Here is a 14,139-nt window from a genome sequence, read left to right on the forward strand (position 1 = left end):
CCTCTGAATGCGCGAAAGACTGCTCCTTGGGGTTTGAAACTGGGTTAATTTACACGGAAGTGATACAAGTCTGTCAGGCCACTCAGCTGTCACCATAGAAAAATAAAAGCAACAACGCCGTGAACACGTACAAGGGAAGTACGAGCAGGCCAAACAGAATTCGGTAGAGAGAAACCTACGATGGCTACGTTTTCCCTCTTCGTTCTGGTGATAATCTTCTTCATTCGAACTAAGGTTCTGGCAATTGAGACCTACAGTAACGCCTGGGCGGTTAAAGTTCTCGGGAGTCAGCAAGAAGTAAAGGATTTAGCCCAACAATATGGTTTTATGTACGACAGATATGTAAGCTCTCCCATAGTCTTAAGTTTTTATGTTGCTCCTATACTAGTGTCACTATTTTCTAGTTAAACACGTAGCACAAAAGTTGGGAAGCCTTAAAAGCTGCTTAATTATTTGATAAATTCCTCACACGTATTTACAATTCACTACGTTTAAGCGAACAGGAAATCGTAATATGAAATAGAGAAAAGGATGTAACAAGATGAATCTAATAACGAGCGAAAAGTGAGTGAAACGAATAGATTTTTGGTGTGTAACGTGTGTTTTGTACATTGGAAATTATCGCTCAAACACAATCCAGACTGGCGAGTGTAATTTGAAAACCTCTTAAAACATCAGAAGTGACCACAAATCGTTGATTGCACGAGCCCTTCATGCCATCATATTTTCTTTTGTACCAATGGGAAGTTTCTTCAGTGAAAGAAAATTATTTTATGCATTAAGGACTGCAGATTAAGAATATAAACTGTATTTTTATTTGCTATTTTACCAGTCGCTTAAAGTAAGAGGAGGAACTGTCTTTTTGTGCAACAAACTGTTGTTTCACAACTATAAGTAATGGACTAGGGCTATCTATCTATTCTACATATATATTTAGTATAATTTCAGAGCTGAGCAAAGAGTTTCCAGCAATCTGATTGGTCAAGCGGTTCCTTATATGACCCTATATGAACCGCTCCGCACGGTTTATATAAAATGGTAAAATAAAATGTTAATAAATGTTACAAAAATGTTATGGTTTTAGAAATTTCTCTGTTGCTCAGCTCTGAAATTATACTAAAACAATTATTCGCCTAAGGTTCAGTGAATATTGTCGAAAATCCCCTCAACTTCATCTTGGGGATTATTCAACGATATTCACTTCACCTTCGGCGCATAATTGTTAAATATAACTTGACACACATGATAATCAAACTTGCAAATGATAATGAAATTTTGTAAATCTATTTTCTACAGCTCTTTGACAACTATCACCTGTTGAAAAGATCTGATTTAAAGAAAGAGACAAATAAAAATCAGTTGGCATTGGAAATTGATAGAAAGCTGACATCGGAGTCAAAGGTGAGAACTTTGGGCATCTCCAGTGACAGCAGTCACTTTGTAACCCTCTTTGTGCATTCATATCACTACAGTTGAACCTCACATGAGCAACCAGTCCCAAAATGTCTAGGTTGTTGCACTCATGGAAATCTATCGTTAACTTATTCAAGGGAAAAAAAATCTTAGGATCTGTAATTGGTGATTGTTTTGTATTTTGGGAAACACCTCCAGCAGCATCCACTTTTATAATAGGAGTTGAAACAGTTTTCAGTTTTCACTTGTGAGATAATTAGAGCAGACTGCATGTTAATCAAGTGGTCGCCTACAGTAGGTTAAAATCAAGTGAAAATTGTAAACAAGCATCTCTAAAAGTGGTCGCTTATGAGACAGGACTGGCGCTTATGAGGGGTGGACACTAACGAGAGGTTCCATTTATAGTGATTTGACTTGGAAACTTTTAGTATTTTGAAAATGTGGTCACTACTGAACAAGAGGTGCATGGTCTCTTACAAGAGGTGGTTGCAAAGGAAGGTCGGAGTATGGATAAATGTCTTTTTTTTGTGTGTGTTATGCTTGTTGGACCTGACTGTGTATAAATTATGTTCAGTAGCAGTCTGATTAATTTTGAAGTGACTGTTTAGTAGATATAACCTCTGATACATGTAGCATTTGGTCACAATGCATGAACACAAAAACATTAAAGTTATTGGACTTTGAATTTGCTCCAATTTTTCACATGGTCTGTTCATTAGGACTCATGACATATTTCAGCATTCTGTAAAAAGATAACTGGGCTATTTGGCTGAATGTTCATGGCATATTATTTTATTGGGAAGGTGGATTTTTTGTTGATTTTGGCATTAACTGTGACACCAAGGAAGATATTTGAGGCTCTTCTTTTATATCCATTGACTCTTACATAGAATGTTTACTAGAGTTATTCCATGCTAGTGTGTCATCCCATACTTATAATTAAGCATAGATGAGACTATTTTGTATTAAGTTATTGTCAGTGTAAGAATTTAGAATTCTTCTCTCACTTGTAACTCCGCCTCCCAGTTAGCTCAATTGGTTAGAGCTCCGGATTGTGTTGTGTGGGAGGTGGAGGGTTTAAGCCCCAGCCGGGACCGATACTCATGATCTTAAAATAAGTGAGGAGAATTTGCTACCTTTCTATGACCAAGAAATGGATAGATATTCTAGTCTTCTTGGATAAGGACCAATAAACCGTAGGCCCTGTCTCCTGCAGGGTTAAGGGGTAGGAGACGTTAATTTGCCACGTATGAGATTACTCTGTTGTGGATGTCCTCCTCTGGGGTGGGATGGGTGGGAATTGGCCCTGAAAAACCTCCATGGGGAGTGGTTAACTAGCGTATGTATGTAAGAAAACTCTTCCTTACTTGAAACACTCTACATAAAGACATATCAATTAAATTTAATCATCTTAATTGTTAAAGAAAGTCAGTAAGTTTTATCTCTGTCTTAAAGTAATGATAAATGATGTAACTTCATGAAAACAGATTTTACACGGTTACTGTACTGTTTTAATCACAATTAAGGTAAGGATAATGGACTGTAAGGATTTACTACTAGATGATAGATTGTTAAAGATTGTAGATGATCAAACTAGCTCATTTGATATAAGTTCATGGAAAGTTTGGGTGGTACACCACAATCATTAGAACTGGCGACCAGCTAAACCAGATAATAAGATTCATGCTATAAACCTTCCATTACCCAGACAATAATACAAGACATAAGTTTTTTTTTTCTCAATGATTAATATATCCACTTCCGGTAATCTATTTTCAGGTTGAATGGTTTATGCAACAAAAGCAGCGAAAATTTAAACTTTTTTCAGATCCCTTGCAAGCACAACAGTGGTACATTGTAAGTTGTAAATTTGTTGAATCAAATTGAACAGTCATTTAAATGCTACTTACTACAGATATTATGCTACAATTATTCATCATGTCATTAAGAGCAACAGTTACTGGGAAAGGTGGGAAATTGTTTGCAAGAATTAAAATATGCTTAATAAAATATGCTGAAACATTATAGAGATTAAAGATTAGCTTAGTTATAGTACGTAGCACAAAATACTAACCTTTGTAGTGAGGGGCTTAATGAAACTTTCTAGGATGCAATGGTGGGCAACACATTTTTATTTAAATGCATCTGAGTGATGTCTTCTTTATTTATCAAGAAAAATCATGAGGTAGCAGAAGTACCAACATACAATATTCCCTCTGTTTGGAAAGAAGGCTACACTGGAAAAGGAATTCTGGTGGCAGTAGTAGATGATGGAGTGGATGGTAGTCATCCTGAGCTAAGGAAGAACTTTGTAATTATATTTCATTTGTTGTCTCTTTTTGATCTTTTGTTTTTGTGGTTTAGTCATTGTTTCTGTCTCCTAGGGAATGCATAAACTTGCTATAGATTATTGATTTAGAGATATTTCATGTGGTTTAGTTTGTATGTATTGTTGTTTTATTTTTTATTGGACATTTTTGATTTTGAATACAACTTATTAAAGGTTTAATAATTAGTGATATTTATATGTATGACTTGAGAATATGTCCAATTTAAATCAATTTTGATGAAATATTTAACAATTATCACTATTATTATTAAGGTCGCAGTAATCGCAAGTATGATAAATATTGTAAGAAATATACAACTTCTTTGAGAGACATGTTTCGGCATGCTTATGCCATCTTCAAATCAATGAGTAACTGAATGTGAATAATTATATAGCATACAGATGAATAAATATTTACAGTATGATGTAATACAAAAGCGGGTACTAATTACAACGTAACACCAAACATCAAAGGTGTGAACTAAAACGCTAGAAAAGTGTTATAATGCTGTAATTGTTTGATAAGTTCAGGTTTGATCTTATTTCTATAAAAAGCTTCTTGGAGATTTAAATCAACTGAGTTGTTAGCAGAATCCAGAATACTAAAGCAAGAAAGGGAGTATTTACGTATGATGCACGATCCTCGTAGTAGATAGCGCTATTTAAGCAATAGCGAAAATCAGACCTGAAAAAAATCAGGCCTGTACGGGACTCGAACCACTGACCTCTGCGATACTAGTGCAGCGCTCTACCAATTGAGCTAACAAGCCAACTGGGAGCAGGCCGTTAAGTTGATTCGTAATAAACCCGTGAAAGTGATAAATGAGATACAATGAATATATGAAGATCATATATTCAAAGGGAGTATTTGTTCTTACAAAAAAGAAGGATGTGTTGAAATGCTTAAAAATATGCGAGTTTTTATCGCTTTCCGTGTGCTCCTTTATCCGTAGTAGGGAAGTGGCGACTAGTTTCGCCAATATAACGGGAATTACATCCCGAACAAGACAATTGGTAAACTACCTTTTCCTTCGCATATTATTGACAGAACTTTCAAGCGGTATCTTGACGGGTCCTCCTCTCAAAATAGCCGGAACATTGATGACAATAATACACATAACTTAACATAACATCAACTTTATTTCAACACGATAAGTGTTCAAAGCTTCGCGCTTACGGGGTCGTGCATTTAAACTAGTCCTAAAACTAATATCTATTACTAACTTGCATACAAAATAAAAGTAAGATTACTAATAATTAATGATTATAAAAATTTGTACAATGGGTGTGATATAATCTGCATAAGATATCATTAAAAATAAATATAGTCTTGATCACAAAAATTAACTGTTGAGGAAGATGTTACCTTAAAATGAAAATCTTTGAATTCAACTATCTTACTTAATCTTAATACACGTTACTTTTAAAATGATAGTCTTTGAATTCAACTATCTTACTTAATCTTAATACACGTTACTTTAAACTCTCTTTTGTCAGCTATTATTCTAAAATAGCAAACCTCAAACTCCGACAACTCACTAAGCGCTTTTGCAAATCGTACCTACATATCAAACTAGTTTTCACTCCTTTTAAAATGAAAAACATGTTCAGTGTTAAAGATCGTACTCCTGATGCTCTAAAATCCACAGTAGTTTATCAATTTTCTTGTGCGGGATGTAATTCGTAATTACTAAAACCCGGAACGACCCACAACGATCTTCAAACGACCGAGAACGATCTCAAAACGACCCATAACGATCCCACAACAAAAGAAACCCCTCAAGAAAAAAATATCAAGAACTTAACTTTTAAAATTTTTTCAAAATTGAAAAGCGTACTGAATAGCAAACATAATGACTCACAACTACCCAGAATACCTTTGATAGTCCGGTAAAACATTCATGAGGTTGTCGAAAACAGGACAAAATAAATGAGCAAATGCAGCTTTTCACGAGAAAGAATCTCCGTTCAGAGGGAAATTTGTGGGTCCGATCGATGTCTCTTCGGCCACAGGCAGCCCAAGCTCACTGCCAGAAAAGCGGACGTGACTCTTACAGTGTTGCGCAACGTTTTGTAGTCATAAAGGTTTGTATGGGATGTTATCGGTTTGCCTTAAAAGAGAGAGAAAATGTCTTGTTTTGAAATAAAATGGACTTACCTTATTGCCTTGTTTTTTTTATTCTTTGTTGATTACCAGCGTCTCAGACCATTTTGAAGCGTTTTCGGCGAGTTAGCGCTATTTTGGTGTTCAACTGCTTTTAGCGCTAACTGTTCTTGTAAGAACAAATACTCCCTTTCTTGCTTTAGTATTCTGGATTCTGCTAACAACTCAATTGATTTAAACACGAAGACGCGCTATAAAAGGAGAGGTGCCTTAGGTTCCTCGGGACCATTTGTCAATCAATCGTCGTGTGATGTAGAACCATAGGGAGCCCAGACAAGCGACGAGTCTGGCTGTTTAGTCGAAATATAAAGGAATGTATGGGAGAATATTGGTCTTATTATCGTAAACTTATATCATGAAATGTCTGAGTTAAAGCTCGAAATAAATGTAAACCTACCTCACTTGCTGTGTATTGTCATTTCCGTGGCTCTAAATGGCGAATTTGAGCGACTTGGTGGGTTTTGCGTCGACAAGCTTGTCTCCTTCTTATAACGTATAGGACCAGTCGACGCAAAACCCACCAATCGCTCAAATTCGCCATTTAGAGCCACAGAAACGACACTACACAGCAAGTGAGGTAGGTTTACATTTATTTTGAGCTTTAACTCAGACATTTCATGATATAAGTTTACGATAATAAGACTCTTCAATATTCTCCCACTGGATACATTCCTTTATATTTCGAATAAAAACAAGCAGACTCGTCGCTTGTCTGGGCTTCCTGTGGTAGAACTCTAAGAGTCAAGTCAGCTTGAGCTATAGCTAATCCAAAGCAGTGAACAGCGGGCGCATTCCTCAAAATTGTTTTATGTCTTCATCACAATACAAGAATATATTAGATTTGTATTTCCTTTCTCCAAAGGAAACTGTCTTTATTTGTGGCGTTAAATTCGAGATCGAAGTAGGTGGTTCGCACGTTACATCATTGCCACCATGCTGGTGGAAGTAAACAAGAGATATCTCATTAGCTCCTTTTGTTCGTCTACCAGCATTTGTTCCTTTCACCACTGTTACCCCAGAGGCACCTAAGGTACCTCTTCTTTTATAGCGCGCCTTCGTGTTTAAAACTCAAAGAAGCCTTTTATCGAAATAACATCAAACCTAAACTTAGCAAACAATTCCAGCATTATAACACTTTTCTAGCGTTTTAGTTCACACCTTTGATGTTTGGTGTCACGTTGTAATTAATACCCGCTTTTGTATTACAACATACTGTAATTATTTTATTCATCTACCTGTATGTTATATAATTATTCACATTCAGTTACTCATTGATTGAAGATGGCATAAGCATGTCGAAACATGTCTCTCAAAAAGTTGTATATCTCTTACAATATTATTATTAAATTTCAAACTTGAATTTTTTTACAGTCATGTACCTTACTTTGTAAAAGTGTCATTGTCATGCAAACTTACGAGGTGTATTAGCAAAAGATTGAAACATTGAGACACTATAAGTTTATAACTTCAGAAAATTATCTTTAGGATGATGCAATGAGTTTTGATTATGTGGATAATGATACTAAACCTGTTCCTGTTGGGAGACCAGTGTCAGGGTAAGTGATGTTAAGGGGTTGAAGTAAATTGGTCAAATGCTAATAATCTTTCAATATTTCAATTGAAAATTTAACAGAGGAATTATGTAATGCTTCACCTTACTCAAATTACCCAGGTTGTTTTTTCTCTGCTTTATGTATAGATTAATTATGAATAACAGAAGGAACATTAAGTACGCATCGTGTCATTAGTCAATTCAGTTTCCAAGCGGAACTGCTGTATCAGGTTATGGAGCCGACATGTAACTAGTTATATCACAAAAACAACGGAACACATTTCTCCGTGCGTCGATCATAACGTGAAAAAGCCACTTGGAATGTTGGGAAAACACTCGAAAAGCTTACAAACCATACGCCTTCGGCTCGCGATTTATATATAAGCTCTCCTCGTGTTCTCTCAACATCCCGTAAACTCAATGGTGAAACTCAATCATTTTTTAGCACAAAAATAATAAAGAAAAAACCGAAACAGAAAAGGTGCAAATTAGCGAAGTATTTATACACTAATGTTCATAGGTGATGTTTGGTAATGGCAGAAGAGTCCGTGTCATTCAGAGGGCAGTTTTAAGGAGCTTACTTGTACGAGGACGGAACACTGCTAATATTAGTTTTAACAAGTTGTTGATGATTTTTTCCTAGTCATGGCAATAAATGTGCTGGTGTTATAGCTGGTGCAGCTAACAATGGCGTTTGTGGCGTGGGGTTGGCATACGATGCGAAAATTGCAGGTGATGTGGTTCACACGTACATGTAGATGTGGGTAGTTAGGAATTGTTGCTTCGTACATTATATTTTGTTTAATCCTGTTACATGTATAGCTTGTTGAGAACCGATAGACCATCAATTAATTACGGAAGTCAAGAAGGTCTCGATAATAGCAAGTGGTGACAACCAAGTTACCCATCAATGTGTAATGGTACGCAGTCGACCCATTCGTGAATACATGACACAGGAAGTGTTCTTAGGAAGAAGTCTTAGTCGTTTCGCTGTGGATGTAATTTAGAGGACCTGTGCATCAACGTATTTGAATAGTAAGCTTAAATAAGGGTGCCAGTGAGGTAAACGTTATCCATCTGATAACCAAAGAATCAATCGTTAATAGAACAAGATTTATTTGCAACTGTCAACCAGCCCATATTAAAAAGTGTGTGAATGGTGCTGGACTGTGCATCAAGTTGCAGGTCTCTGAAGGAAAAGTAAATAATGATATTTTTCGCAGTTGCTGAATGTTAGGCAACATGGGATCAAGAATTGTCTTTATCCAGCGCCTAAAGTGACAATGAACGCGGTCTGCCGAGCAAACTGACCATTGCCAACGGCTGGGCTGCTGCTTTTGCGCAGAAAAGGGACGACCACCTGATCGTAAGTTAGGTATAGACGTGGTGCCCTTTTTAATGGGAAAGTTGCTCATATGGTGCCTCACACTTACTAGAGCTCTTTTTGGGTTTTTGTCGGGGAGAGTTTTAATCATTACGTTTTATTTCGCTTTAGGCGTTCGCCTATTTGATAATCCTCATAACGTATGGGCAACTGATGCAATGGAAGCACAGGCCTTATTGCACAAAATAGAAAGTGTCCACATATACTCTAACAGCTGGGGGCCTGGTGACACTGCTTGGAGAGTGGAGGGTCCTGGGAAACTGGCCAGTGAAGCTCTAAAACGCGGCATAGAAAAGGTACCAATAATGATGAGGCTATGGCACGCGTTCAGTCCAACAGACATGAGTAGATTAAAATACGAATTAAAATATGAAATACTTAGCACTCATTGAGTTGCTGAGATGAGATGTCAGACAGGAATTTCAACAAAGTAAGAAACATCTGAATTTGAACTCTTCACTGATTTGGTTTGCCTCTTTTTATACATAGGTTTCTGCATTTGATGCATCGTTGAGTGGATCATGTATCATGTAAGAGTTGTTTTATTGCAGGGTCGTGGTCAACTAGGCGCCATCTATACTTTTGCAGCTGGAAATGGTGGCATGACGGGAGATAGCTGTGCATACAGCGGTTATGTTAATAGTATCTATACCATTGCCATAGGCGGTGTGAATAAAGATGGCACCCTTCCAAGGTTTTCAGAGGAATGTCCAGCGATCATGGCTACTGCTTACAGCTTTGACAAATTTAAACCACTGGGAAAAATAGTGAGTGAAATGTGATGTTGTTTCCACTTAACATCAAACAAACAGCACAGCTTGCAGTCAAATATTAAGAAACACTGTATGGCAGCATCTACCAGAGCTAAGTTAAGTAGTAAGAGTCTATTGCAACAATTTAGTGCCTGGAATATGATGTCGAATCCAATGGCTGGTTCCTGAAAGGTATGACAGGTCAAACGGGTTTGGATCTTATTTTAATTATAGAAGCCTGAGTATGACTTCATTTCTTCTTTAACGTGTAGATAAGCATTGATAATAAGAGAGGATGTGTGCAAGACTTTGGAGCAACCTCGGCGGCAGCGGCTATGGCCTCAGGCTTAATTGCACTGACTCTACAAGCAAAGTAAGTCTGATATACCTTTGCGATAATTTTATTTTGTACTACTGTCCAGAGACCTCTCTCGATCTGGGCTGATCTCCTCTTAAGCAAATACATCCCCCATAATGAACGAAGTAGACAGTATAGGACCAAATAAATCCTCAAGGTAGTAGGCCATTCTAATGTCGATGTCGCAAATACGGTGAAATAAATTGTAAAACCTTTATGTTTTCCGCCCTTTTGGATTCTGTGAAGTGCTTGAATCGTTGACTTAATTGCGAGCGTTGTAGGTGGGTGAAAAAGCATTTAAGAGTGACTTATCTGAGTTAGCCGGAGACGATAGAGAAAATCTAGGTAGATAAAGGTCATCGTCATCGTACACGTGCTAAATGTCAAATTGAGTTAAGCAAAATTTTGCCGACCATACATATTGAAGCCGGCCCTTCTAGTGTCTATTGCATCGTTTGGTCCACAAACCTTCCTTGATTTCTTCATGTTTTATTTTTCACAGTCCTGACTTATCATGGCGTGATGTACAACACATAATAGTTAACAGTGCAAGACGAGCGCCAGGTGGAAAGCCACTTTCGCATGGCCAGTACGGAAAGTGGGTGAAAAACGGAGCTGGTTTTTATGTCAGCAAGTATTACGGCTTTGGGCTCATGGATGTGGCAAAGATGGTGAGCCTAGCAAAGAATTGGAAGAGTGTCCCCTCGCAGATAAAGTGTGAGATTAAAGGCGACGATAGAGCAATGTAAGCTGATCAGTTATTGCCGCAGTGTCTCCGGGATGTATATGAATACTTGATTTAAAGATCGGAAATGTTGAAACAAACACACAACAACGACATCTCTACGCTAGAAAACCAAGACTTGAACTACAACTTGTTCATGTATTCTGCGCTCTAAGAAACAACTGGTCAAGTGATACTCTTTCTTTTTCCAGGTTTCATTTAATGAACCACCTATAAGATCAATCTGCTATGTATTTATTTGATGTGAGAGTAAATGCGTAATAATTTCATATTTCGATAACAATTGAAAGGTGTTGTGATTATTAAAGGTGGACTACATGTTAATTTCAGAGCTATCCCAGGAAGTGTTTCAGTAGCGTTTAAGGGTTGCCCCATAAAGTTCTTGGAACACGTGCAAATCAGGGTGGATCTTTATTTTACGCATCGAGGAGACTTATCTCTGCGACTTAAAGCGCCAAGTGGGACAACGTCTCCAATGACTGGACATCGCCCCATCGACAACCTCACTCCATTCAAAAACCTTACAAACTGGCATATAACTACCTTGTTTCACTGGGGAGAGAGTCCTGAGGGAAAGTGGGAACTCAGTGTTGAAGATTTTGACAAGGAAACCCCAACCTCTGGTAACTAACTGTTGGCTTTTAACTTTTATCTGACGTTCGTTCAGCTGGTCTTATAGTTTCCAAGTGCATGAGAACGAAGGCAAATGAAAAAATCCTTAATATGAGTATCCAAGGAAGTGATTACGCTTGTTTTGATTGGTTTGGCGGTCTGGTTGCCTAGAATGAGGTCACGTTAGAAAACTGTACTAACTTATCAAAATAAATTGAATTTGAAGTAGCACTAACGCTTTGAATTTTTCTGTATATTTATGAATTTATCTACTTGTTTATTAATTTGTATTAGAAGTGTTTTTTATTGTCAAAGAACTGACTCAGCTATTAAAAACCGTAATGAAGTATTGCTCAAGAACATATTGAGAATATTCAAACGAAGGAGTTTTGTCGTTCATTTAAGGTCACTACCAAGTTACACAACCCAAATGTGTCATCTAATTCTTCCCCTGTCACATCAGCGGCCTGATTAAAACTGAGGGCGTTTTCAGTGGGCCTTGATGTATATATATGAATAGCAGATGCCTTAATCTTGAATCAACATTACGTGTAATTCGAAGTTTCACGGTTACTGAGGTGATTAAGTCAAAACTCAATCTTTGAGGGTCTTGTGTCATTCTAGGCACTCTTCATAGCTGGTCCTTGATTTTGTATGGTACCACCACGCCCATCTCAGACCGCCCAAAGGTGCATTCAACAGCACATCCAGCAGTGACAACAGTAGAGAAATTACCAACATCAAGATTCGGTGAGTGAATGCAATCTCAGTCGTATTTCTGTGTGTGTGTAGTGCAAAGGTAATCATCAAATATAAAACATGGCGGAGATTTTCATTCTTTTAGAAATGTGGAATATGTTTGAAATGTAAAAGCAAGAAGGGAGAGTCAGAGTAAAAGGATAAGAGAGAAAAAGCCCTATACATTAAAAAGAAAGGAGAATTGAAGACAAGGTTGAACGAATATCTGGCCAGGTTGGCTGCAAGATAACGTAGCTAGCGTAGCAGATGCTCAATTTTAACGTGGGCAAAAGTGATTTAGAGTTGCACGCTCTAGTGAAATGTCATGCTCTGCATGTTTCTTACCCGCTTATTATCTACCTGCCACGCAGGCGAGAAGAGACTCCTTGTATTTCAATGCTAAGCCTTCCTTTCCTTGCATGATAGAATTTGATCATTGTATTAAAGTTCCTGTACTTGTTACATCCTTTACTACTTAAAGCGAATGCCTCTTTTCTCTTTGAGATAAGGAGTGCAGCTTGTAAGCGAGTAGAAAGTTATCAGTACAATGGAAGAGAGAGCCTAGAAGCCCAGTATGCTCTAAGAAAGCAAGCAAAGCAAGAAAGCATTTGGCTGCTTCTAGTATTTGAAGTGTAACATCTGCTCTCAAATCATGTCCATTTTTCTGCCATCTGCTACAAATCACAGTCCAAAGGCAATCCAAAAATGGAGCGGACAAGGAGTTCAAACCTCTTGAAGAATTGTTTGTGTCGGAATTGCACTTGGCATAACTTTCCTTGTGGTATATTGTATCTGTGTTTTTATTAACTCGAGCCACTTTGCTTTTTGCCCGCAGACGCACTGAAATGGAAGTATACGCCGTTAGTTGGTGCAGCTATTGTCATTCCATTGTTTGTTGTAATTGTGGTGGTGATTCGTTGTTTATATACGAGAAAAAGAATACACCAGACTGGTCAGATGGAGCGTTCAATAGAGATAATGCAAGAAAAGGAACAAGGACAAGACAGGGGGATGACTATCGATACCAAAGTGGAATATGTTTAAGAGTGCCAGAATCCTGGAGCAGAGTGGTTTGTTGTCCAGTTTATGTTGTCGTATGACAAGATACTCTGCTTGTCCATCTTCTGATGTTTTTCAACCAAAAGTACTTCCAATGATTATCAACCAAAAATGTGCGGTAAACATTTTATCCCTTGAAATCAACCGCCTTTCTTAAAAATGTGGTTTAGCAGAGTATCGAGATCGGATTTTATGAGCATAATGTGTATCACTGATTAATTTAGTAATGGTTATCCTTTGTAGAGCTTTTTCACCGTTTTGATCAATATTCATCCTCGGAGAGACCCAGGGGCAGTGAGTCGATTTCAAGTTAAGGGCAGAAGAGCCCCTGGGGACATTGTCTTAGAAGACTAGTTCCAAACGGTCGCAGTCGTTCTGGCATCTGATTGGTGCCAGAAAATCTTTGTGTTTTTCTGTCCAATCAGAGTGAAGTGTCGTTTGGAGTCCTTTCGTGTGTTTTAACACGCACATATTCAACAAGCTCTGTTGCTCGCTATGTTTGTTTGGGCCGTGCGACGAAGCTTTGCCCGAGGTGAAAAGTTTCAGTCTCAACACACAATGTAAGAGAAATCGATCAGATTGTCCGCTAAATCTTACCGGAAATTATGTGGGTAGATAACCCTGTACTAAGCTGACATTTACAATAAAGCAAGCTCGCCCTTTCCATCTAATATTTCTTTGTCTTTGGTTTTGTTTTCCCCAATGAAAGCAGAATCGATTCCCAATGATCAAAGGTAATTAACTTGGTCTTCAACAATCGACAAAAGAGGTGAAGTGACAATGACCAAGGGACTAGAAGAGAGTTCGTGGCCTTTCGAGCTCAAGAATTTGAACACTCAACGCAGCAGTTGAAAGATTAACTTTCTTCAAACCCCTTCGGTAACTGTCCGAAAACATATCTCCTTTCCACGATGTTCTCGATGATTAGTTTTTGTTCAGATTTTAATTAGCTAACCGGAAACACAGCTAAGCTTTCTTTAAGCGCTTGCTGGAGGCCGTCCACGTACTTAACGTTCTCTGCAAGTTTGGCCAT

The 14,139-nt window shown here is 37.8% G+C and overlaps 1 protein-coding gene across 1 annotated transcript; it reads left to right on the top strand.

Moving 5' to 3' along the window:
• Positions 1-13,777, top strand: LOC111337043 (furin). Its single transcript, XM_088763521.1, has 13 exons — positions 1-342; positions 1,297-1,401; positions 3,193-3,270; positions 3,587-3,724; positions 7,392-7,462; positions 8,102-8,190; positions 8,954-9,138; positions 9,394-9,609; positions 9,867-9,967; positions 10,455-10,697; positions 11,028-11,320; positions 11,934-12,059; positions 12,883-13,777. The coding sequence occupies exons 1-13, from the start codon at positions 181-183 to the stop codon at positions 13,089-13,091; spliced, it is 2,016 nt and encodes a 671-aa protein (XP_088619647.1). The 5' UTR covers positions 1-180; the 3' UTR covers positions 13,092-13,777.
• The last annotated feature ends 362 nt before the right edge of the window (positions 13,778-14,139 follow it).

This window comes from Stylophora pistillata, chromosome 1, assembly GCF_964205215.1.
Source record: "Stylophora pistillata chromosome 1, jaStyPist1.2, whole genome shotgun sequence".
Lineage (NCBI taxonomy): Eukaryota > Metazoa > Cnidaria > Anthozoa > Scleractinia > Pocilloporidae > Stylophora > Stylophora pistillata.

What these genes read in the sequence shown, in the direction of transcription:
- LOC111337043 (XM_088763521.1), top strand. Translation starts at nt 181, where the DNA reads ATGGCTACGTTTTCCCTCTTCGTTCTGGTGATAATCTTCTTCATTCGA. An exon ending in AGCTGACATCGGAGTCAAAG is followed by an intron (nt 1,402 to 3,192) that starts GTGAGAACTTTG and finishes ATCTATTTTCAG; the next exon opens with GTTGAATGGTTTATGCAACA. An exon ending in ATACGATGCGAAAATTGCAG is followed by an intron (nt 8,191 to 8,953) that starts GTGATGTGGTTC and finishes ATTTCGCTTTAG; the next exon opens with GCGTTCGCCTATTTGATAAT.